This window comes from Poecilia reticulata, linkage group LG12 (genome assembly GCF_000633615.1).
Source record: "Poecilia reticulata strain Guanapo linkage group LG12, Guppy_female_1.0+MT, whole genome shotgun sequence".
Lineage (NCBI taxonomy): Eukaryota > Metazoa > Chordata > Actinopteri > Cyprinodontiformes > Poeciliidae > Poecilia > Poecilia reticulata.
The window spans coordinates 5,273,328-5,298,767 of record NC_024342.1 but is presented as its reverse complement, the minus strand read 5'-3'; the positions used below and the strand labels follow the sequence as shown (position 1 = coordinate 5,298,767).

The following is a 25,440-nucleotide window of genomic DNA, read 5'->3' as shown; positions in this document are numbered from 1 at the left end:
TTTTAGATGAAATGACATATTCATTATACATAACATGGCGTTTAGATTTTACCAATATTTAGAGAAAAATAAGAGTGGTGCACTGATAAATTGGCACAGATTTCTTGAATTGCAGGTGATCTATGTTCGGCTGATACTTGCATGTGAAACCGATCTCATCTGCCTGTGTAAAGGTGTGAAAATCGACCAATCTGATTCAGCAGGTCAGGCTTTGAAATATCAGTGATCGATTAGAAAACTGCAATCGGTGCATCTCTAATCCCCATCCTTTGTTTTCTCCATCAGTCATTTCAAGAACCTTTCTTGAGTAAAATGAAATTAATCAGATGGATATTCTGTTCAGGTTGAGTTTGTGTCCTTGCTAGTTTGGGTAACCATCAGACCAGTAATGGAAACTCCACCCAAAATGATTGGATTTTTGTTTAGCTTCTTTCCCTCTCCTCTTATTGCCACTCGGTAAATATTCTGTGTTTGAACTTGCTCCTTTTGCAACAAATCTCTCTGTGTCATTTCAAGTTCATTTCATTTGATGCTAAATATTTGCTGACGGTTAAATGTTTGAAATGAAACTTGCAGCATGTTTGGGTCTTTTTTTTTCTTCCTCTCCATCTCATTCAAAAGACTTGCTTGTTTTTGAGAATTTGCAGCATCAGTGAATAGAATGAGACACCCACCCAACTCGCTCTTGTTCTCCTCTTGTGCTGTGCAGCTTTCACAGACAGTCAAGTGAAGCAGGCGGTAAAATGAGTCAGCTGCATACAACAGCATTGAGCTGTTTTTTTTTTCCTTCTTTTTTTTTCTAAATGCAGTGTTTCCTGTGTGATCAAATGCAAGATTTGATTTCATCTAATACACCAGTGCAAATATGGAATGTCATCATATAATGAAAAGCCCAATTTAATACGGTTAGGAATATAATTTCAGAAACATAAGCAGCAGCTCTTTGCACTGAGAAAATAATAGTTTCACTGGTGAACCAAAGCAGGTCATAAGCTCCTAGGCAGGTGTTCAACAAATGACTTCCTGTTTTACCTAATAATCGTAAGCCAAGGTTGTTACACACATGTTATTAGGTTAGGGTGGCAATGTTTGCAGCATATTATTGTTAGCAGAAAGCAAACATAAAGGACCTGGATGGAGAACAGAACATGCAGAGAACATGGTAATATGCTGAGGGAAGAAGCACTGATTCAATATCTGTATCTGTCCCAATACTGAAAATAATTCTATATTGGGTATTGGTGGCAATGTCCCCGATCCATAAGAGCAGGTCTATTCAGTCTAAATCTATGCTGTGTTCTCTGAGTGACGAGACCTTTCATTATTTATTTTTCATTATGTATAGAGTTTCCTAAAGTGAAATGGGTAACTCAGAAGTGCATAAGCGCAGCAGAGGGACATCTTTTGGTAAACACAAGGTCACATCATTCACTCTCTGTATTAAAGCAGAAACAGCTTGGACAAGCGCCACGCCGTATGCAGGCTGTGTATGACTGAAGGAAAAATATTTGGAAACACAACAAACTGCATGTTTTAATCATAGCATTTTGAATCGGGAAGCTAAGAAAGATTTCCACTCCTATATAGGACAATAAACAATAAATCAGTTATTTGCATGATAAATTAAAACGAGTTCGTTTTCCATTTGCATCACTTTATTGTCTTCTTCTTGGGTGACAAAAGTCTTCAGTCTGGTGTTTTGGTCTCAACCCGCTTATGTTTTGTAGGACATTTTTGTTTACAGATTATTCATGATTCATTTTATTTGTTGTTTCTGTTGGTTTGCTGATTTATTATGGATATTTTAAAATATCTTCCTGTTCCAGTTTGAAAATTCTATTTAGAATTTAAAGTTTATTGATCTTTGAGAATGTGTTCTTGCATTATTATGCCATTACCATAATATTACTAGAAAATGGTCTCAAAACATTATTGTCTATTGCGATAACTTTTGGAAAAATTTATCATCCAGCAAATTTGTTCATGTGCCAAGCCAAGTCCTGTTACGTTATGTCAATTTAGAAAAGAAAACTCATATTGAAACACCCAAACTTCAACCCAACTGTAAACTTTGTGCCACAAGATGGAAATAGATTTATTATTGTGTCTTTTTATTCAGTATTTTTCTTAATGTAGCATTATTTGAGTCTGTGCTGATTATTATTATTATTTTTATCATTATCCTTGTCGTCTCCAACATTTGGCTGCAACAACAACAAAAAACACCTCGAGTCTTAACAATCAAAGCAAGGAAAGTCAAACTGCAAGTTAGCACCAATAAATGTTAACAAAGCACAATTGTAAACACTCGCTCATGGGAAAGGAAGCGCTCTAAACTCATTTGTCAGACGTTAACAGACTCTCGGTGTGTTAAAAAAAAATAGTAAAGGCGCGTTTTGTTGGTTTGAATTAGTTTTTTGCTCCGTGGCTCTCGTGCCGCTGTGTGCAGGTTTGACTTTGAACCATCTGAACTGTCATTTCTTATGTGGAGCAGCGAAACGGAGCAGAGCCATAATTAGAGTGAAGGCTGTCACAGCAGCCTGCAGGGAGACTGGCCGACCCTCTCAGACAGAACGCGCTCGCTAACGCCTGCTTTTTCGCTGTCGAAAGCGACCTCTGATGACACTTTATTACAGAAGAGAGGCACCGGGAAGTGGGACCAGTGGTTATGTTCCAGTCATACTGGTGTGTTTTCCTTTGTTGGTTTTGCTCTGCCTGTCTCGCTCAGCTGTTTTTCCCTTCCTGGCAGAGCACTTGGCAAGTGATTAGAGTCATCTACAACAACCTGAGTGTCCTCCGGTCCTACTGTGCACACCATTTTACTGTCCTCTACTGCTGTAATATAAGTTAACAAGCCTGACAACATAAAAACATGAACTGTCTAGAAATATAAGCATTTCCAAGCACCTGGTTGCAGACTTGTTACCTTACAAATCTGCAGCCAGGTGCTCCATTCATAGATTGTCCTCCTGCTATAAAACTTGTTAAAACCTCTGGATGTGGCACTCAATTAAGCATCCTTTACAAACCAATACTTAACCTCTAAATTTAAGTTTTAATGTCAAAAGAACAGAAATCGTGTCTTAGTTAGGATGGAAATAGAAGTCCTATGACATCCAAAAACATCAACATCCTTCACTGATTCGGTTATTTATCGCATTGCAATATTTACCATTTTTATCATTTTTTTTTTTTATCATGCAGCTGATTTATATGAAATTGAGCAAATAAATGAGGGATTAATTTGTGTAATTTTTTTTATTTTTATGTTTGTCATTAATGTTTAATGGCAAAGGTTTCAGGCATGTTGAATAAAGAAACAAATGAGCATGCTACAGGTTGTTCAGAGATGAACAATTTGAGTCTCAGTTTTATATTATGTTTCTTACTTGACTATTTTTTTTATTAAAATTGTTGCATTTTATATTAGTTCTTACAAATTATTTATAAAGAGTGATTCTGAGAGTAAAATTTATTCTGATTTGAAACCGACCTCTGGTTGCCGTAGCCACAAAGATCAGTCGCTCATCCAAATTCAACACAGAAATTAAATGTTAATTATTAATTCAGCAGTCAACCTAATCAAATATTGTTAAAATTAATCCCCACTTTTGATTTACAATAGCAAACAAACTTAAACTGTTTGGACTATAATATTCTTAATAGTTTTTATATATCAAGATGTTTTCTTTATTAAACAAATCTACATCTGTCTTTACATCTTTAAGTCGCTCTGTAGTTTTTAAAAGTCAAACAGGAAATGAGTCATGGGACAAAGGTGATTTAGTTAAGGCGAGGCTCTCGTCAAATAAACGAACCATAACTGTCTTGAGGAAGGAACAAAGATTTATTTATTTTTTTATTTTGTTTTTCAGTAGTTGGTAAAAAAAAAATCGCACAATTTTTACACACCTCCCGCTGGAAACGCTGACCCAACGGACCTGTGTAATCTTTGAAAGCAGCAAGAGCGCGGCAGCATGTGTTGATGATGCAGTCCTCCCCCTCCCTCCTTCCCTCCGTTCCCCAGGATGTGAAGTGGTATATGCCTGTTACATGATATGAAGCATGTTGAGCGAAGGGAGCAGGACGAGCGTTTGGCGTGCTGCAGAACAGCTGCCGTGAGACGGGTCGAGTCGGCCAGTGTTGGGTGTCGCGTCCCTGCCGCAGCGGAGGTTGTCAACACCTGACCTGGATCGCGCGCTCTCTGTGCCTTCCTTTGATCCGGTCCCCGGATTACTTTTTTTTTTCCTTTTGTTGTTTGAGGACAACGCGCCCTCAGCGACAGTAGCGTTTAATGCCGCAGCTGGCTGCAGATGTGTCCCTGCAGAGGAAGTTTGGACCTTGCCACCAGTGCTCCGGGGGTCATAACCTCCTAAACCCCGGCAGCCATCGCTTCTCATCAGGACCTCAGAAGCCCCCTTTGCATCTCCCCCTCTGGCATGACGCGGACACGATGTCCGACTCCAGTCCGTGGACGGTGCTGTCCAACTTTAACATGCCACATTTCTTCAGCGGAGCCCGTCTGCGTCGATCCCAAAGGTATCGTTCGAAATTAAGCTGCTGCACTTTTCAGTGCCAATGTGTCACTTGTGTAAATTTCTTAGCTGAACAAACGGATTAGTCATTAAACTGTAAGCATGATGTAGTTCCCAGACCTTCTCTTCTTGAACTAGAAGACGGGTGTTTCCTTCTTGCCTGTTGTGTATTATTTGCTTTGTGAGCCAAATGGCAATAGGATGTTTGTCGTTTTGACACGCTTTTCTCACACAGGATGTGTACTTTTCTATGTACCATCCCAGTTAAATAACAGTGGGAAAGTGAAGATGCTGATCCTGTGTGTGTTCATGGAAGTCACAGTTTGCATACATAACTGAAATAGTTGACTCAGAGTTTGCTTGTGAGACATTGTCTGGTTTTTATTGATGACGGCGGACTTGGACTTGGTCTTGTGAACTGTTTTTGATGTTGCGGCTTAAAGAATTGCACTTTTTCTGGAAAATAAACTTGGCTGAAACTTCATACTTCACCAGCTAAGCGCCTTGATCTCAGTTAGCTGCATATTACTTGGACCACAGTATTGGTGAAAGTCTGTATAATCATATTTGTTTTTAATCCCTATCCTGACCTCTTTTTTTTGCTGCAGAACAGCTTAAAATGAAGTACTGACCATTTTTGGGTAGTATTTTTTTCTCAGCCGAAAACAATAATCCATGTGTGTCGATGATGCTTTACTGTACATGTTGCTAAATTTATATTTGAAATATGACTATAACATGACAGAGGTTTCAATATTTTTAGAATTATTTTCCAATTTTTAACTTTTAATTTCACGTTGAACTCCATCTTTGTTTAGTCTAAATAAATAGGAAGTAAGTATCATCCTTTAATCAAAAGGAGGTGTATAAAAATAATAAAAAAATTCTCACAAGAACAAGAGCAATGCCATCTAATTGCAGCTCGAGGAAAACAACAAAAGTGTTGCTGTGCTTTAATCGCTGGACCTATCATCAGTTTTTTTTATTCTATTAATAGATCTGCATGTGTCATATGTTTGACTTTGAATCTAGGTTTGTCAGCTCATCACAGCAATTCATTTCACCCCACGGTGGCAGCTCACCTGACAGCTGTGACGACAGAGCTCCGCTCACAGAACTGAAAAAGATTAATCGTGGCTTCTTGTTGACACGGGTCAGGCTACGGATGTCGGCAATCTGAATGTAGAGCTTAGGGAATTAAGAGTTTGATCTATTTTTTGCCGCTTCTTGCGGCCCGAATACGCAACCGGGCCGATGTCTAAGAAATTGCTCCTGACAGATTCAGATTACTTTGTAGATGCAAGGTAAAAATAAACTGATTTGGTTCAGAAAGTAACTGTTATAAAGACCCTCAGAAGGTATTTTTAGTCACTGAATAAAGAGTTTGTGGTCTTTTTGGAGTGAAAGAAAGACTTTTAATGAAGCACAGCATTCACATCAGTTAGCATGTCTCCAGAAACACTGGCCTACTTTCTCTCTATCATCCTCCAACCCTTAAAGCTTCACTAAACCAACACAATTATCCCCGTTTGTCTGCAGAGGTAATGTTGCTAAAGCTCAGCTACCAAGAATCAGATGTAAGGAAGACGACTTGATTTTTTTTCCATAAAGTAATCTAGTAGCAGTCGGTTTAGTGAATACTCATGAAGTACTAAGCTTCAGTAGTAACAATGGGGGGCGCTTCCTATGCTGTGATGATGTTGAAGAAATGAAAGCTTGATTAGAAAGCAGTAGAGTAGCATTAATCCACAGTGAGAGCTTATGAGCAGATCTCATCATATTTGATCATTTTTGAACACATACGGACTATCCACTCGTCGTGATAAATATTTCTGCTGTTTCCATTCTGCTAGCACATGTTAAAATGCATCACTTGCTCAATAGAAAATGTTTAGAAACATGGTTTGACTTTTTACCTTGACAAGGAGCTGCTCATGATGATTTTTATGGTTGATGGATTTTTATATATGTATAATATATATATATAATTGATCATCAATCATGAAGTGGGAAAATAAAAACTATTTTCAAAGCTTTTGACAGATGAGCATCTGAAAGTTTGGCCGGCATTTGAATTGAGTCGATTTGAATGGAACCTTTTCATATAAATCAGAAAAAAGTTCAAATTTTATCTAAGCAGCCTCATCAGCTCTCCTTTTGGTTTGCTTGATGCCCGTCCAGTCTTTGGCCCACCTGAGCTGCAGATGTCTGCTGCTCATCCTCTGACCGTGTCTTAGTAGTATCACACTGTTTCCACATTCAAACGATTGATTAAACATTAATCTGTGAGTTTGGGATTAACGTTTTATCACATAACCGAGCTTTGAACTTCTCTATAACTTTTCCCTGAATTTTCTCTGTATCCCTCTCAGTCATCATGGTGCTTTTTTCTCTCAAATCTTCTCTAATAAACTTTTAAAACCTTCACAGAACAGCCGGATCTATACTGAGAAGAAAGATTTTATGTTACAAATAATTTACTTTTGAAGGCACAATGTTTCACTGCATTTATGTTAGTATATCAGAGCACAACGGGTTGAAAATGAATACATTGCCAACCTTCAGGTTTTTATTTACTAAATTAACCAGAGTTATTTTTCCCCCTTAATCCCATTGGTTCAGAAATCACAGGGACATCAGATGATAAACTTTGCTTTTACGAAAATAGCGTAAAAGCAAATTTTTACTTTTGCTTTTACGCTATTTTCGTAAAAGGATAATGTCATGTGAAAAAGCATGACATTATCCCGCTTTAAGACTAAAATAATATTCTAATTGACAACATAAATGCTTGAAGATAGCCATAAAAATCCCACATTTAGTATGACTCTCATCCTATACGTGCATTTTGCATTCAAGATAAAAAACAAAATTTTTTCTTTGACAGTATATACATGGAACTCCTCAAGTTCTAGGAACCTTTTGCTTCACCTGGTTCAAATTAAGAAAATACTTGTAATTGGTAACTTTTGCTGTTCAATTATTGATTGGCTAATCAAAAAATAGTCAACAGATCAAACCTACGTTGTATTAATGCCACGTCAAGCAGAAAGGCCTGAAAAGAAATCTTAAATTATTTTTCATTCATTTTAAAATGTATTTTTAATTTCAAAATAGAACTTAAGTGTTTAAATGAAAAACCTGCAGAACATGCCCCTTTTTTTTATCTGGCTGCTCGATTAATCATCAAAATAATCGATAGATTACTCAGTCACTAAAATAAACATTAGTTGCAGCTCTAATCTGAATACTGTGACTGTTTCCTCAAAAGCCCTGAGAAAGCAGGACGTCTTTTAAAAGCGTGACGCCATCTTTGTGGCTTCTGACTGACATTGATGCTCTGCAGTGCCTGTACCTGTAGGACCTGCTCTGCAGCACTGTCAACAGAGACATGAGGACTGCCAGCTCATGTGTTTGAGCGTCTTTGCAGTAGCCTGTGTGAATTAGATTTTTTATCACTGCTGCAGCACACAGGCAGGAGGCCTGCACCACTGACTGACTGCTGTTTGTCCCTTCCTCTGCCTTTTTCTGCAACATAAATGATTCTTGTGTTTCTCTAATTCTATTAAATGGATAGATCTGTTTTTTTTTTGTTTTTTTTGTTGCTCTTAATGAAAAATACAGAAATCGTAATTTTTAGCCCCTGGCAAAATACCAAGCAGATTTAATGGGGGATTTGTAGCATGCAGATTATTATTGAATAACGTTTTGGTGAACTCTGCTGAAGACGGTTTAGGTCTCCTAGTGGCTTATGTAACAGCGCATCATTGATTTTAAGTCCATGACCTTGAAGGGAATGCGTTTCTCTTCAGGGTCTTCGTAGTTTCGCCGTCCGTCTCTAACCTGAAACCTGGAACCGTCATGCTAACCAGAAGTCACTTGTACATTGAAGTAATTCATTTTTTTTTTCTGTCAAGGTTAAAAAGTGGGTTTCATTTATGAGTCACACGTTGTGATCACGGTGGCTCCCTGTGAGTCACTGTCCTGGAATAGCAGGACCAGTAGATATAAAAGTAGGAATGCTTTGCACATGTCATCTTCTTTTTTTTTTATAATTATTTTGTTGGGAATAACGTTATCACTTGTACATTTTTCTTTTTTTCGTTTTATCTCTGGTTACTTGAGGACTGTTATAAGAGCGTAACAGGTTTTCATTTTGTTTTTAAATAACCATTAAAAGAAATTATTTGTGTTCGAATTGGGACATTTTTTAAATTTTCTGCATTTAGCAATCCTATACAATGAAATCAAGGTTATTGAACTTTAAATATTGCACAGCCTTATGTTTTTTTAGTAGAAGGGACTCAAAAGCAAGCTGATGATATTATTAGACAATATCCCCCATTTTCTATAGGATGGGAATGCAGAAGGATTCAATACAATGTTGTAAATTTAACTCAATTGGATAATATTCCTGAAATTAAGCTTACGGTTTTATTATAAAACACAAAGCTTTATTTTGAAAGGATCTTTCCAAATATCAACAGTTAATCCAGTCTTTAAAATGTTTTAGTAGATTTGATCATAAGTAGGGATTTTCCACCAGGTTGCAGCAAGAGCCAGTTCTGAACTGGTTCTGTAAATGAACCAGTTTGCTTTTCCATCACTTCCATCATCTGCTTATTTATTTGTTTGAGCCTCCCACACTTTTATTCATTTTTTTAAAATAATTGTATACTTTTTAATTATTTACCCAGGATAAAATCCAATTGAGATCCAAATCCTCTGTTTTAAGCTAGGCTTCGGCAATAGGCAGCAACAAAAATGTAACATGAAAAAGTTACGCTTTCATCGAGCTATGCGCATTATTGATTTAACCTCAGGAACTTTTATTTTGGAGGTAAAACCACTGTAGCTGTAGCTACTTCAAGGATAAGGGAAAAGGTTGAACAATTCCTTCTTCTCCAATTCAGTTTGAGCAAAAGTAAAAGAAAGAAGCATGCAAAAAGTACAAGAGTCAACATTTCTCAGTGCAATTGCAGTACAGATAGAGGCTGGCAGAAGTCTAAGTAAATAAAAGTTAACCAATGAGCCAGAACAGGCTGCCTCATTGACTATATTCACATCCCATCTGCGAATATAAATCAGAAAAGTGTGCTGACATTTTGCAGCTTGTAATGAAGAGTCAAGCATCCTAAGACATTGCGAAGAAGCAATCGTAACACAATAATAACCCAACAGGTTGCAGTAACAAGCCACTTTTTAGCAGCATGATAAACACAACTTATTTCTAAATAAATAAAAACCCCAAAATAAGTTCTGTGAATAATCATAGTGCATGGAGGCAATTTGGCTAAACTAACATTATGAGATAATATCAGCATCTTAACTGGTTCAAACAACTAGTGGTGCTTCAGTCCAAATCGGATGATCTCTATGAAGGCGTGTTGATGCCACTGTGGACAGAAAAAGGAGCTAATATCTGCCAAGAAATTATCCCAAATTTTCTAGATAAAAAGGACATTTCTAAGTTTGAAAAGTCCAAAATTTGCTATGAAAAATGTCCATAAGTGGAAAAAGAAATTCTCAAATATCTGATATTTATCTACAGTTTTTTTTCTAGAAAATGTTCAACTTTTCGAACTGAGAAATTTCCAAAGTTTTTTTCCTAGAAAATTTCTGAGATTAATTTCAACATTTCAGAGTAGTGCAAATGTTTGGGGTTTTTTTCCCCCTGCAGACCCCTGATACACACTAGCTCCCTAATATTAAAAGAAAGTGCATTAAAATGGTATAACACTGTGTTATTCCAGTGCTAATCCAACATCTTATTATTTTATTTGTGGCATTTTTAACAGATTTTTCTGTTTTAGTCAACTGATCAAAAATTATACTGGACTTTTAAACATGGAGGTCAGAACATTTTGAACTCTGGATTCATTAGCTGTAAAACTCAAACTGAGGTCCAAGGTGTCACAAAACCTTTTTATAAGTATTAGTTGATTAATTTTTATTCAGTTTCCCACAAGATGCTGGATTGTTACCTTGATTTAACTTTTTATATTATTTCTAATGTATGTTTTCCTTCTTTAAAATGAGTCTCTGTGGTTGTTGCAGCTGTCGCACGAGCAACAGAAAGAGCCTGATTGGAAGCGGTCAGTCGTCGGGTTTACCGCGACCCCACTCTCCCCTCTCTTCTCTCACAGGTGAGTTCATGTTCATCACATGTTCGTGTCGCCTAATGTAGAACCTGTTGTCATCATTGTCAGGTTGTACACAAAGGGGGCCATTAGTGCACTGCAACAGGGAAAACCTGCAAAAAGGACTTTGAAAATGTACAGCTCTTTATTTTGCAAAAAGTATAGGTACAGATGACACAGGAGCTTTAATGCCTTGTTTGTTATTACTAGCAGAGGAATATGCAGTAAGAAAATATAATAATCACACCGACTATCACTGGGTGATCCTGCTGTGGGATGAAAAAAGGATTGACGGCGTGAAGCATCAGGTTACATTGTGGTGTTTTTTCTGGTCAGACTTTGGTTAGGTCAGCCAGCGCTGGGGCTGAGAATTTAACGGTGCAACAAATCAAAAACGGTGTGATTGTTTTTGGGTGAGGAAGCGGCCTGCAGGGAGGAAATGCACAGGACCAGAGGGAGGGAGACCTCATTTACCACAGGGCGTTTTATTTCCTGCCATTGCTTAGTGAACACGGCGCTGCAGCTTCAAGTGTTTAGTCTGCATCGTGACTCGATGAAAGAACCCAGATTTTAAGATGGATTCCGGCTCTGAAAGCCCCAGTGCTTTTACTAACGAATGCGCACAGCTCTGGGATGACGTGACGCTGTGGCTGAGGCGTAATATTTATATCAAAGGTAAGAAGAGCAAGCTTTCTAGGCTGCCATTCATATTGAGGCATGTAATCGTCTCTGATCCATCTTCCATGTAAAAGCTTTTCTAGTCATGAATTCCTCAGAAATTATATGTTCTGTTTGAAAAAGGTTAATCTTCTTTATAGCAGAAAAAAATTGGTCACCTAATTACCGTATGTGGCCAAACCTGTGTAATATATTTGATTAATTCTAAATATGTGAAGGTTGTTGCAAGGCAACCTCAACTGATATTACTACTTTGTTATATAGCAAAGCTATATGAAAGGGGAATTGGGGGAGGAACTTGTTTTAGTTCACTTCAGTCATCAACATTTAAGCTTCATGAAAGCTGATGAAAAAATGACATTTGATCTTTGATAAAACAATGCTGTGGTGCAACTTGACCCAGTTTTTCTAAAAGAAGAGCTTTATCCATGGCAGAGAAAATGCACCTCTACTGCCCTGACTATTTGACTTTAATACCTTAGATTTCTAAGACAAAAGACTATTGTTCACTCACCAATCTGCAGCATAGAAAAAATATCTAATTGTCCATGCAAAGATGTATGCTAAAGCTTGATGACAAAAATACAATTGACTGAGAAAATTGATTGAGAAACATGGTAGGGAGGGTAAAACAGTAATCAAAACTGCAAGTTATGCACAGAGCGTCTGTGAGTTTCTATGTTTTGTTTTCCTCTTCTTTAAGGTACATGAGGTAAATGTCAGGGTCCATGATTGCAGACTACCTGAATGGTGTTTAGCTTTTAAATGGAACATATTGCTCATAGTTTAATATAAGTGTTGGGTACGTCAACATATTTATTAAATGCCAGTTGTGCTTCACACACAGCGTACAAACCGTCCTGTAGACTAAATGTTGTTACAAATACCTGTGTACGCGCTGCTCAGAACCCTCTCCCTTGCTCTCTGAGAGGATACATATAATCTACCTAATCATAACATTCATGTTCAAAATCCTACCATTTTGTTCTATTTCTACTCATGTTTGTGCATATAATGTTCTATTTAAATCTGTATTTAGTGCCGCTTTTTTTCTTCAAGGAAATAAAACACTTTCATGAGCTTGTTTTGAACTGTTTTTATCCTATCACAGCAGTCATCAGACTTTTAGGTCTCTGGGGTTCACATTTATCATTCAGTTCACCATCTTTCAGAATATAAATTAAATCAGACCAGTTAAGCAATTGTTTTAGAGTTTACCCAGTGCTTTCACAAGAAATTGAAGATAATTCTATTTTCCCTGAAAGGGGGATCTTGGGAGAATAGTTTTGGTAAATCCCACAGTTAATAGCTTTGAAAAATAGCACAAAAGGACACATGAATAGATGGCTGGTGCTATTACAAACCAAGTGCTGGTGCAATCTGAAAATGTGCAAAACAATGGACCTTCTTTGATGAGCTTTTGTTGATTTTTAGTACTTGAAGAACAAGCAGTGATTGTGTTACATTCCCTTGATCTGTAGCCGCATTTCCAGCTCTCAGAAACGGAGTGCACTACGGAATGAAGTACTGCAAAGTATCAGGGCAGCTGCTGTTGAACAGGGTTTCGTTACTTTAAAGCAAAGCGATGATGGAGATTATTACAGCTAGCATCACTAAAAACGGCAGACGCCGTGGGTTTTCCCTGGAGAGTCGAGATTAAATCGATTTCCAGAAGTCTGCCAAGATTTCTAAATGTAGCATGTTCCAAAGCAGATGGAAATAAAAAGCTCTTAAAGATAAAAAATGAGCAACTTTTCTGAACCCCACTGGCTATTTGGTAATTATCACTGTCTTCCAGAATATAAATTATAAACATTTTCTTACACATATGCTCCATCTCAATTAGTGTTGAAAATGTCACTGTCACCGGAAATGTCAGAGGTTAGAAAATGGAAAAAGTAAATTGACTGTTGCTTGATTTATATTTATTTTATGGTTTTGTTACTGATCTGTTTTGTTTCTAATTGAGAAAAAAAAAAAGAATCCAGTGTTTAAGTTTTCAGCCTGCAGGTCGTTTCATCTCCTCTTTCTGTGTTTCTGTTCAAATAGGAACAAGCCCACAAGACAGCCCAAGAAATTTCTCCCCCAGTGCCTCTGCTCATTTTTCTTTTGCACGAAGGTAAAGCGAACCAAGATACGGTTATATATTTCAAAAATTAATCCTGGTTTGTAGCTGTTTCGTTGAGACTCATGAGTGTTTTCTGTGCGAGCTTGTGTATAAAGTATTCAACTTTTTTCAAATTTATATTTTTAAAAATGGCATCCATCATGAGTTATGTAATTTTGTATTTTTTTTATTATAATTCACAGTCATTACCACAGAGCAGACAGGTAACTTGAAGCTAGGCTTTCACTTCTAAATGGAAAATAAAACATTAACCCCACATTTGTCTGGAGTTCTTCCCTGCTTCATAAGTCTCACTTTAACACTGAAGTTTTACTCATTGAGCCATCTACATTTAATTTTACATTTATTTACTTGTTGGTTTTTGTAATTGTATTTACGAATTAACTTGTAGATTTCATTTTTTTTAAAAAAAAGCATCTGTTTTAAAATCCATCTCCAACTTCGTCGACCGTTAAGGTTTAGAAGTTTTTCCATGTTTTGGTTACAAACATGGGAGCATCTTGTTTGAGCCCAAGCATGTCAAGTTTGTCTGTTAAAGGTCAAAGTTCTTCTGCGTTAACGGTTGGGACACTCCTCAGCATTTTTGTTGCTGTTTTGCGACAGGACCGATGGCCGCCGCTGGTCCCTGGCCTCCCTGCCGTCCTCTGGATATGGAACCAACACGCCCAGCTCCACCGTCTCTGTAAGCATCAGCCGCCTGTAATTCACACGCATTTTGTCACTTTACAACAATAAACTAAAAATGAAACTGACTGGTGGATTTTCAGTTTTAAAGCCCTCATGTGTCAATAATTTGTAGAAACAACTTTTGTGTTTTAGATTTCTATCAGCTTTTTACATCAGACTTAAAATTTCTGCCCATGCTTCTTCTCATAGGGTTAGGTTAACTCAATCTCTGTCAGATTACATTAAGAGCATCATTGAACAGCAGTTTTAGAGACTGGCCGCAGATTCTTGATTGGATTTAGGTCTGGAAAAGGCACAAAGACTGTATGTTTGGTCTACAGCGGCCATAGGTGGCAATGAGATAATGGAGCAACTTCTCCAGTGTTTATGTTCCAACAAACATCAATTTATGTTTTTACTTCTTCATCATTTAACTCAAGCCAATCTAATTATACCCCCTCCGTCAGACAAATTCACAAAGGTGTTAATTCTCATGTTTACCTTTTTTAAACTACTATCCAAGCATTACATTTTAGAAATAATGGTTGCATTTTAGTCCGACCCTCCTTCGCCTCTGAGCTGATTGGATTCAAGGCACATAAACACCGTCCGATTTGGGGCAAACAAAGTTTGTTCACCTGCACTAGCTCTCTTCAGGTGTATAGTTTACAGCAATGCATGTTAGGGTAAAATTAACACAATCGAGCCTGTAGCTCGTTGAATGGGCTTAATAGTTACCATGAAGCGACTCTTACAGGTTTTCCATTTGTGTTTGCTCGTATCTGTGCTCCTCGGCCTTTATGTTGGTCACTAATGTTCTCTTAACAAACCTAAAAAGGCCTTCACAGGGCACAGGTATTTATTTAGAAATCCACTCTTATTTACTAATCATTTGACTTCTAATGATAACTGGTTGCTTGGGGATGTCACAGTAAACATCTGTCACCGTTTAAAACCGTTCTTGGTTTCTCATTGTTCTCTTTACAAAGCAAAATAATTACTTTGTATTTGTGTATCTGATAGACCTCATTATGTCAAATCATAATAAACTAGCTTGATGTAACAAAATGTGGTATCAATACTTTCTTTTTTCTTCAAAATAGTTCCACTATCCTTTACTTTAACTCTTTAAAATAATATTTTTTAACCATTTCTACCACTTTTAGGAAGCATATTAAAATATGTGAACACACGTTGACATACGCTTACAGCATCAAAGATGATTCACTTGAACTGAAAAGTTTAAGTTGAATATATTTAATTATTTTCCAGATGGTGCTTTTATTTATTTATTTTTTGCTTTCCATGGTGAAAGTTGATTTCATTTCTATTGTTTTCATTAATTTTTTGTTTAACTATTCACTTGGGTTCATTGAAGAACTCGTCCTTCTATTTACTCTATCATACCAAGATCTTTTGGTTCTAGTTCTTCATTAGATCAGATTTTTATCCAGCTGAGAATAAATTGTGCCTGAAGACGAAACATTTTGTTTCTCTAATCAATTAAATGAAATATTAACAGTTAACATAATCTACTTTAAATACCCATTGATTCACTCTAAGCACTAGAACAATGGAAACCAGCTGGAATGTCAAACATCACATTAATAATTAAAGCACTGCATAAATGTTTTTAATGTTGGCTTTATTAACATAAACCGTGAATAAGTCAGCCAGCAGGTGTCAACATCTTACAGGAAGAGTTGCGGGTTTGTATGTTCTAAATGAAACAGCTCAATCATATTCACAAATTTTTTTTAATAAAAGTGTAAATGTGTGTTTTGAAGCTTGCGATAATTGTGTGTTTTTTTCCTGTCCCTAAACGAATTGCAAAATCATTCTGGATTTTTGCAATTCTAATTTTGCAATATTACCTGACTTTTTTTAAATAGTTTTTGAACTTGAATCTACCTGGGGTTTTTTTTAAAGAAAAAGTTAAACACTTTCTTTGAAAAATGATGGTTGGTTTTCTTGATAGTCTATAATACTAATTTCTAGGTAATTTTTGAGAAATTTGCTCATTTTCCACTTTCTAAGGGCTCCATGGTTGAGAACAGTATCAAACTCAAAACTTCTTTAAAATTCAAAAAAGGTCGAAGTTGTTTTCAATAATAGTCAAATTAAGGTAATTTATTATTGTTTGAAGCCTGTTAGCCTCCCACAGAGGCAGTAATATTTACAATATAGACCTTAGAAAACTATTAAAACTGGCTTTTAAATTTTATTTTTAAAGCCAGATTAGTTACAAACACAGCAGTTCAGTATTTTTCATCATTATTACAAGGGAAAAAACACCATCTCCTTATTTTTTTTCTTTTCCTTTTCATGTTGAATATATATTTGTTTCATTTTCAGTCATCCTGTTCATCACAGGAGAAGCTGCACCAGCTGCCCTTCCAGCCTACGCCCGATGAACTGTACCTCCTCTCCAAGCACTTCTGCACCGAGAGCATCTCCGGGGACGAATGCCGCAGAGCGACCGCCATGCGACCCCGCTCACGCAGTCTCAGGTACCCGAATCATCTTTACACCACCGAAACCTTTCATAGTCTGCACTGAAAACCCGCCCTACAATAACCGCGTGACGCGTTTTCAGCCCTGGAAGATCTCCATCCTGTTACGACCATGAGATCATCATGATGAACCACGTCTACAAGGAGCGGTTTCCTAAGGTGAGTGCCCCCCGCCGGTAGCCGCGCTCTCAGCTGAAGATCTTCCACTTCAACTGAAAGATGCTCCGCAACCTCCTCACTTTACAGGCCACTGCTCAGATGGAGGAGAAGATTCAGGAAATCATCCGCAGCAACTCCCCGGAGAGCGTCCTCCCTCTGGCAGATGGCGTGCTTGGCTTCGCCCACCACCAGATAATTGAACTGGCACGGGACTGTCTGGAAAAGAGCCGGCTCGGCCTCATCACGTCCAGCTACTTCTGCGAACTCACTGACAAACTGGAGAAACTCGTTCAAGAGGTAGGGTGCTTTTTAAAAAATGTGAAGTTTTCAGAAAACTCTATTAGGATGCATTCACTCCATCCCTGTTGAGGCAGGTTTTATCGAACTCTAGTGAGTTTGACTAGAAAGTCTGGTTCGCTTGGAGAGGTGTGAGAGTGCAACTGAACCCTGATGCAGACCAAAAGAGCAAATCCTGGTCTGCTTTAAAACCTAGGTCTAGGTTCAGTTGAAGTGAACTCTGGGGCAATTTGAGTCCATATAAATGAACAACTTATATGGAGACTGGTCCAAAAGCAGGGCACAGACTATAGAGTAGGGCATTCTGGGTAATACCACCAATACAAACCCGCTAGTGGGAGAAATGGCTCATGATGTTTTATCAAAGACAAAAGAGAAAACCTATAGCTGCTAAAATTTGACGCCTTTCCACTTATGTTTACCTTTCCTGAAGGAGGAAGTTGCGCTCAGTGTCTTCTTCAGTGGTTTTTGAGTTGTTTCCTTCAGTGGTTCTTGGTGCAACGCCACAGGCGAGGAGGGGAACAGGTTTTTTTAAAACGTTTGCTTTCATTTGACAGTGCAGTGTGAAAACGCACCAGCTGAAAATGTAACGAATGTTGCAATTTTGATCCCCAAAATGTAAATTTTTACACCCTTAATTTTTCATTTTACTCCTGAAGAATTTAGTTCTTGTTTTGTAACTTTACTTTGACAGTAAAGTTACAGCTAAATAAAAAAGGACAAAGTATATACTTGAAGAGCATCTCTTCATGTTCTACAGAGTTTTACCAAACCGTCTCTGATTTATGTGATGTGTAGCATATGTGTGTGACGGTTTCTTATCCTGTTGGTTGCTCTGAAGTCCACAGAGAGGTCAGAAAGTGAGGAGGTTGACTTCATCAGAGAGCTGGCAAAGAAGATCCTCATTGTGATAGCTCGGCCTGCTCGGCTGCTGGAATGTCTGGTACGTAAACAACTTCTGATACGAAAACTTACCCAGGCTTCAGCATTTTTCTTAGTATCTATCTTACATTAACATTTTTCAAACAAAAATTGAAATGCTATTGTTTTTTATAGAAAACTAGGAGCAGCATGCAGCACCTTCCTCAATTAGAGACTCCTTGTGTGTAAAGCTGTGTAAATAACTTTTTGCTATTACTGCAGTAGCCTAATGTCCTGCTTAAAACCTTTATTTTATTAGTGGTAGAAGAAGGAGGCAAGAAGTAAAGACTCAGTACAATCAATTGTTTTAACTAAACCGTCTATAAATTAAGCTAATTTTAAATGTATATTTTACTTTTTTTATGTCATCAATGTGTCGAGGAACTTTTAATAGGTAGTCCCTGACTTCCTGTTTTTTTTGGTTTGTTTTTTGAGAATGAATCTGATAAGACTTAAAACCCTGTTCATCTTTACCACTTTTCAAAATGGGAAAGACAAAAGAACATGTTATTTAAGTAAGATGAATGTATATTAATCTTAATAAATCAGGAGAACAGCTGTTAGATGAAACCATCCAGCTCAGTATTTTTAGAGGCATCTCTCCTGTTTTTAAAAGTGCAAAAGATAAATAATGCATTTGAGATCCAAGCTGTTCAATACACTGAATGACTCTAACTTCGCTTCATGTTCACACCTTATATTTTTTAGCCTCGTCTTTGAGGCACTAGCATAATTTAAGGTTGTTTTTTTAATGATGAAATACTTAATTATTGTTGAATATTTTAATAAATAGCAAAACAAGAAAGTTGCATAATGTATCCTTCCAGCTCCCCGGCGTACTCTATAGACTTTACACTGAAGTTGGGTCTCTGTGTTTCCAGGAATTTGACCCAGAGGAGTTTTACCACCTTCTGGAAGCAGCTGAAGGACACGCTAAAGAAGGCCAAGGCATCAAAACGGACATCCCTCGTTACATCATCAGCCAGCTGGGACTCACACGAGATCCTCTAGAGGGTACCGGATGTTTCATCATCATCATCAGGGCTAACATAATCTAATACAAAAAGACCCATTAGAGCTGTTAAATATGAAATGTGTGTTGTTCTTATTCTGTAGGATTGTTATTCCTGCTGAATTATGGCTCTAAATGAATAAATCAATTGAAGACTTATTTTGTTCTTGAAGTACACGAAAACCAAACAGACCATTTGCCTAATGGCCTTCTGTCTCTGCATATTCAGTAACCAACAGCATTCATTATGACTAATTAGAAAAGAATGGCCTCCCCATAGAGCCACACAAGCTGGCACATCAGCCAGACTACTTTACCCTGCCGAGCGTCTCCTGTGTTTGGTTCAGACGCCACCTCAGGTGCTTATAGTGAACTCTTGGGAGGGACAGATGTTAAATAGCAGTGGAAATGTGTTTACCGGCTCTCTGGAGAGCTCACATGGCGGTTCACATTGTTGCACGCAAACAAAACGAAAACACACACGACAGTATCTAACCGGCATTTGTTCCAGAGTGGTGATTTTCAAAATGGCCGTCAGACGTGGGTTTGTGTTGCCAGATCTGATTTCTGCTCCATTTATTTTAAATTGCGGTTATCTTGGAGTCAGCAGCTCAAAGCTAATTAGCCAATAAACTCTTAAGTTTGGATTTTATTTGTGTTTTAAATGTGCTGATTTCTTGGCATTTAAGTTTTTCTTAAGTCCCTTACATACACTTGCATGTATTCTTAACTTTAAATAGCTGCCTGAATTCAACTTTTAGTGTTTTTCTACTACTTTTGTATTAATTCAGCATTTTATTCTTCATAGAAATTGCACAGCTGACCAGTAGTGACAGCGGCATTGCAGAAACTCCAGAAACAGACGACTCTGTACGTTTTAAGAAATATAATACTTTATATTTTTTAGCTATTCATAGTGTAGATTTTTTTTTACTATTTTTTCTTTACCTTCTTGTCCTCAGTCTCAGAGTCTCAGCACCGTCTTGCGTTCCCGACGGAAACCCTGCGAATTGGACTTTGAGATGATAAAACTCATCAGCAACGGTGCTTATGGGTAAGAAAATACAAAACTTATAGGTTACAGGAAATTCTTATTTTTTTCTTTAATTTCTCATCAACTGAAAATGAACCATTTTGAAAGCTATTTCTGCTCCTTACTGTTGCACCGTTTTACTCCACAGAGCTGTTTATTTAGTTCGGCACAAGGAAACCAAGCAGAGGTTCGCCATGAAAAAAATCAACAAGCAGAATCTGATGTTGCGGAATCAGATACAGCAGGCCTTTGTGGAGAGAGACATCCTCACCTTTGCTGAGAATCCCTTTGTTGTCTCCATGTACTGCTCCTTTGAGACGCGGCGGCACCTGTGCATGGTGATGGAGTATGTCGAAGGTCAGCTGCAGCCGAGTACAAAGCCTTCTGTTTTTCTTCTATTGCATGTTTATATTCATTTATTTTATTATTATTATTATTATTATTATTATTATTATTATTATTATTATTATTATTTTTCCCCTTTCAGGAGGAGATTGCGCCACCCTGTTGAAAAACATGGGTCCCCTGCCGGTGGATATGGCCAGGATGTATTTTGCAGAAACTGTTCTTGCTCTGGAATATCTTCACAACTACGGCATCGTCCACAGGGATCTGAAACCTGACAAGTGAGAACTTGATGTATTAAGCCAGAGATGGAACTGAAGCCGATATTGATGAACACGAATATCGCCTGCTTGTGCAGTTCATTTGAACTGTGTGAAAAAACACTCCTTACTGTTTTCTCACTTTCTGTTTCACACTTTAAACAGTTGGATAGTTTTGTGACCAGACAATGTCAGGAGGGCCACAGAAATAATTTTGGCTCTAAAAGCTTTTTTCCCATGACTGACCTAATTTTGTCTCCATTCATCGTCTCATCCAATCCCTGCTGCAGAAAAGCATTCCCAAAGCATGATGCTGCCAACATTTTCCTTCTATTTCATAACAACATCATACTTTATGTTGGTCTATCAAATTAAATGCCAAACAACTACATGTATGTTTTTGTTTCATCATTGCAAAATCTGAAAAAGTTCAAGATGTACGAAAAGTTTTGCATGCACTATTTATGTATTGATTTAACTCAATTAACCAGAAATGTTATTATAACTCTCACACGCTTAAAGATGTACAATTTATAACTCATTCAACTTCTAGTTAGACATATCAATCCTCGCTTTCCAGTTTTAATTACATATTTTTTTCTATCTGCCTTCACATTCTCTCAGTCTGCTGGTGACGTCGATGGGCCACATCAAACTGACCGACTTTGGCCTCTCTAAAGTTGGGCTGATGAACATGACCACCAACCTGTATGAGGGACACATAGAGAAAGATGCCAGGGAGTTCTCAGACAAGCAGGTGAATGTCTCTTAACTCTCTTTCCTCTCCGGTTCGATCACGTATCGTTGCACAGATCGTTGAGGTGTGGATTTCTTTGTGCGGCTTGTTGTTTGCAGGTATGTGGAACACCGGAGTACATCGCTCCAGAAGTCATCCTGAGGCAAGGCTACGGGAAGCCGGTGGACTGGTGGGCCATGGGCATCATCCTCTACGAGTTCCTTGTAGGCTGCGTGCCGTTTTTTGGAGACACACCAGAGGATCTGTTTGGACAGGTCATAAGCGGTCAGTGTTACCAAAGTGTCTTTTTTTCTGTTTAATATTTAATTCATTTTGATTACCAGGCATCTGTAAAGTTGAAATGCACGGTGATGAGCTTAGTCAGCTATTTGATTTAAGTCTGTTCAAACAAGGATTTCTGTAAAAGTTTCAAAATAAAAGCCTGGACAGCAGACGGGAGCAGGTTTTAGGGTCAAAGTTTAAGAAAATGTTTCAAGAAATACAATTGTGTTTATTCCAATGTTTTCTTTTTCACACAAATTTATCCTCAGTCCTTAATAATGCTGTCAGTAATTAAGTTCGGTTGATTAATTAATTTTTTTTAATCTACCATTACATTTGATTGTTGAGGAAATCCTTTTCCATTTTAGACAATATAATGTAACTGAAAGTAGAAAAAAATTATCCGTGCCTTGTGTTTTGTTGATTTTGTTTTATAAATCATCTCCTTGTACAATTTTAAGATTTTTTTTTTTGCAATCTGGAATGTAAACAAATTTGATAAATTAAGTTTTGGTATGTTGATTTCTTTTATTATTCCCTGTTTTTGTATATCTCTGTCTACCAGTACAGATCTTAATTGAACAAAATTCAAACAATTTTTCTTACCTTTAAAGCAGTGAATAATGCTTAAGTCTTCCCTTTAAAACAGGGTTTTACTAATATTTTAAAAGAAATAAATGTCCCTGAAGTCCTTAGCGTCTTGTATCAGTAAGCTGGCATGATTAGATCACTGTGCTTATTCTCTGTTCAGCATAATTTTGAGTTTTGCCAAAGGCAGCAAACATTTCCAAATCCATAATCTTCCCTGACAGATGTTGAAGGCTCAAAGTGATGAAACTGCAACTTTGCCGTTCAGCCTCCCTTTTATCTGCTGAAAGCTTCACTCTCTCCCATCTGATTGTAGCCTGTGTGGATATGAAGCCCATCTAGGCATGTTGTAGAGAATACCTTTATTTTAAAATGGTAAGTTATTCCGAATCAAGAGAAAAGAAATCCCAAAAATTGCATTTCAACAGACACCAGAGCAGCTCGATACTCTCTCCACGTCGTGCAATCCTATTGTTGACCACATCATGCGCGACAATGACTGACGCTGGGACCCATTCAAAGGGAAAATCTAACAAACAAAACTCTGCTCAGTCTGAGCATATTTACATGCAGCTGTTGAGGTTTAGCTCTAAGCACCGTCATGGCGACATGAAGCCTCGGAGGTCTGGTTATGCTTCTGCCAACAACTCAAAGCTGTTCATTTTGCATGCATACATGAGGTTTTGGCTGATTTATTATCTTCCATTAAAGAATCACTCACATTATATGCATGTCCTCAAAATATCCCATCTTTGCATTACATTTATCAGTTAAGAGACGAGTATTTTAGCAGTGAACACTTATTTTATTGCATTCAAAATCAAAGTGGAAGACACTCTTTCTGAAGCAGGAGTTGCTTTGCTCAGAGTTGAATCTTTATGCATGGTGACTAGGGATGTCCCCGATCTGTTATTAATGTTGGAAATCGGTCCGATTATGAGTATCGGATTATTTCGACTGGCATCTAAAATCTCTGAAATAAGTACACTGATAGGAGCACTCTGCTCCAGCATTTAGTCTGCTCCAGCATTTAGTCCGCTCCAGCATTTAGTCCGCCCCAGCATTTCTGTCCAGCAGCGCTTGTGTCCCACACACACACTCACTGGTTAATAATAAATGAGTCAGCTGTCCTCATACCAATTGTTGACTATTGTTCTCTGTTTATTTAATATCACTTGATCAAGCCTTTTCTAACATTCCACACTACAAAATGAGTAATTAAAGTGTGTATGATTCGTGCTGATATCGTATCGGGTCAGTATCGGTAGGCCTGTCATAATAACAAATTTTGCTTGATGGTAAATAGTCCTGGAAGTTGTTGCGATTAATGATATTGTTGTTTCAAGACTATTTTCAAGTAATATAATAGTAAATGCATAATAATGCAAGAACACATTCTCAAAGATCAATTAACTTTAAATGTTAATGAACATTTAACACCGGAGGTGGAACACATTTTAAATATAAAAAATAAATAAACAAATCAGAAACGACAAATAAAAATAATGACCAAGTCTCTGTAAACAAAAGAAAAGGGCTAGTTGAGACCAAAGCACCAGATGGAAGATTTTAATCATCCAGTTTTTGGTAGAAAGAGAGAAAAGAGAAAAACGATAAATCATGCAAATGGAAATTATATCGTGTTTTTTTTGTTAGTTATTTTTTTTACTTTAACATGCGATTGATTTATTGCGACAAGCCTAAATCACAGTATCGGATCAATACTCAAAGATGCAATATCAGTGAAAACGTTGCATCGGGACACCCCCAGCAGTGACCGCATTCATTTTGTTGGTTTTACTGAAGGCTGACATTCCTCCGGTGGTATTTACAAAAACGGACACCACACAGTGGCTCTCGTTTCGTCTGGAGACCGCATGTCAAGTGTAAACTTTATGATTCATCTTCCTGAAAACATGAGGTGTTGTCAGCGCTGGAGTTTCCAGCGAATCGCGTCGCTGTATGTTCAGCCGCTGGATAGCCGTCATTGTCTGGAACGTGGAAATGAATGGCACGCCATAACGGATTTGGTTTGCTCTCAATCAAGCGACGCGCCAAGTCTCTGAGGGTAACTGTTAATTAAAGAGGCCTGAATACACTCCACCGTGGCCTCAGGATGCACATACATATTCATAGCCTGTGTCCAGATTTGATTAAAATGCCGCTTAAAGTCGACACAGGCGGGGCTATAAACATCTGTTCTCCACTTGTGAGACTTTTCACAGAAAATTAGAGCATGCAGAGATTTGTTCATTTTAATCCCTGCAATTCATTAAAAGGTTAAGTTGAATTTTGCTGGTTGTGCCTCGAAAGGAGCTCTTAAAATCCAAAAGTTATGAATGTACGGTGTAAGGTGTAGCTTAGTTGTTTAGAGGAGACGTTTTTAGGGAAAGGGGGGACAGAAATCCAGCTTTTTGACTGATATGCCAGCCTGACATTCCAGGTGGTTTTTCAAACAGAACCATCTGGAAAGTTGTCAGTGTTTACAGAGCAGTAAAGCACGACAACGAGAGACAGGCTGTCAATAAGATATCCAAACCGATGTCTCAAATTCAGAGCTAGAGGAAAAAAAGCAGAAATCAACAGACCTGCACGTCATTATAGACGACATCCCAACTTTATTGAGGATTTATACCTGACAGGTAAAAGTTCAACCTGCATATTGCACAAAAATAATATTGTGATAAGATTTCTGATTGTCTTTAGAGATGATTTGGCCTCAATTAACATTTTGACATTGTTGAATTCTGTACTAAATGACTAGGGAACGACTTCTAAATAGTATCAGCATTTACGGCAACATAAATCATACAATATACTTACTAACTTCTGAATGCAGTTGGCCGCAGTGGATTTTGTTTAAGCGTATCAGAGTAAACAGGGCTCATTACAAATAAAAATTGCGCTCTTTAGATGTGCATTTTTTCAGACATCTAGAAAAGCCCAGATCCCGTTTAGAGCTGCACCGATTTTCAGTTTTCTGGCTGATCGCCGATTTTTTTTTTTTTTTTTAAACATGACCTGCCTGTTTCAATTTTGACCGATTTACAATTATCATATTTTTTTCTTTAAAAACCAAAACTTTCTGTTGCTACAAGGTCACGACACACCTCCAATATACCAATCTTATTTTATTGAAAACTGTTG

General features: G+C 37.6%; 1 protein-coding gene across 11 annotated transcripts in view; it reads left to right on the top strand.

The window, feature by feature from the left end:
- mast4 (microtubule associated serine/threonine kinase family member 4) overlaps positions 1–25,440 on the top strand; it is a 95,991-nt gene that overhangs the window by 56,863 nt on the left and 13,688 nt on the right. For 6 of the 11 annotated variants that reach the window (XM_008423466.2, XM_008423463.2, XM_008423468.2 and 3 more), the window contains 15 exons: positions 10,593–10,681; positions 13,403–13,472; positions 13,664–13,684; positions 14,085–14,163; positions 16,503–16,657; positions 16,744–16,819; positions 16,907–17,116; positions 17,958–18,059; positions 18,919–19,051; positions 19,858–19,919; positions 20,012–20,103; positions 20,231–20,439; positions 20,570–20,708; positions 21,312–21,444; positions 21,543–21,708. In XM_008423466.2, the coding sequence (XP_008421688.1) occupies positions 10,593–10,681; positions 13,403–13,472; positions 13,664–13,684; positions 14,085–14,163; positions 16,503–16,657; positions 16,744–16,819; positions 16,907–17,116; positions 17,958–18,059; positions 18,919–19,051; positions 19,858–19,919; positions 20,012–20,103; positions 20,231–20,439; positions 20,570–20,708; positions 21,312–21,444; positions 21,543–21,708 (1,736 nt within the window). Of the gene's footprint in view, positions 1–4,143; positions 4,540–10,592; positions 10,682–13,402; positions 13,473–13,663; positions 13,685–14,084; positions 14,164–16,502; positions 16,658–16,743; positions 16,820–16,906; positions 17,117–17,957; positions 18,060–18,918; positions 19,052–19,857; positions 19,920–20,011; positions 20,104–20,230; positions 20,440–20,569; positions 20,709–21,311; positions 21,445–21,542; positions 21,709–25,440 lie in introns of those variants that run through there. The other 5 variants (XM_008423467.2, XM_008423465.2, XM_008423469.2 and 2 more) reach the window with 4 other exon arrangements.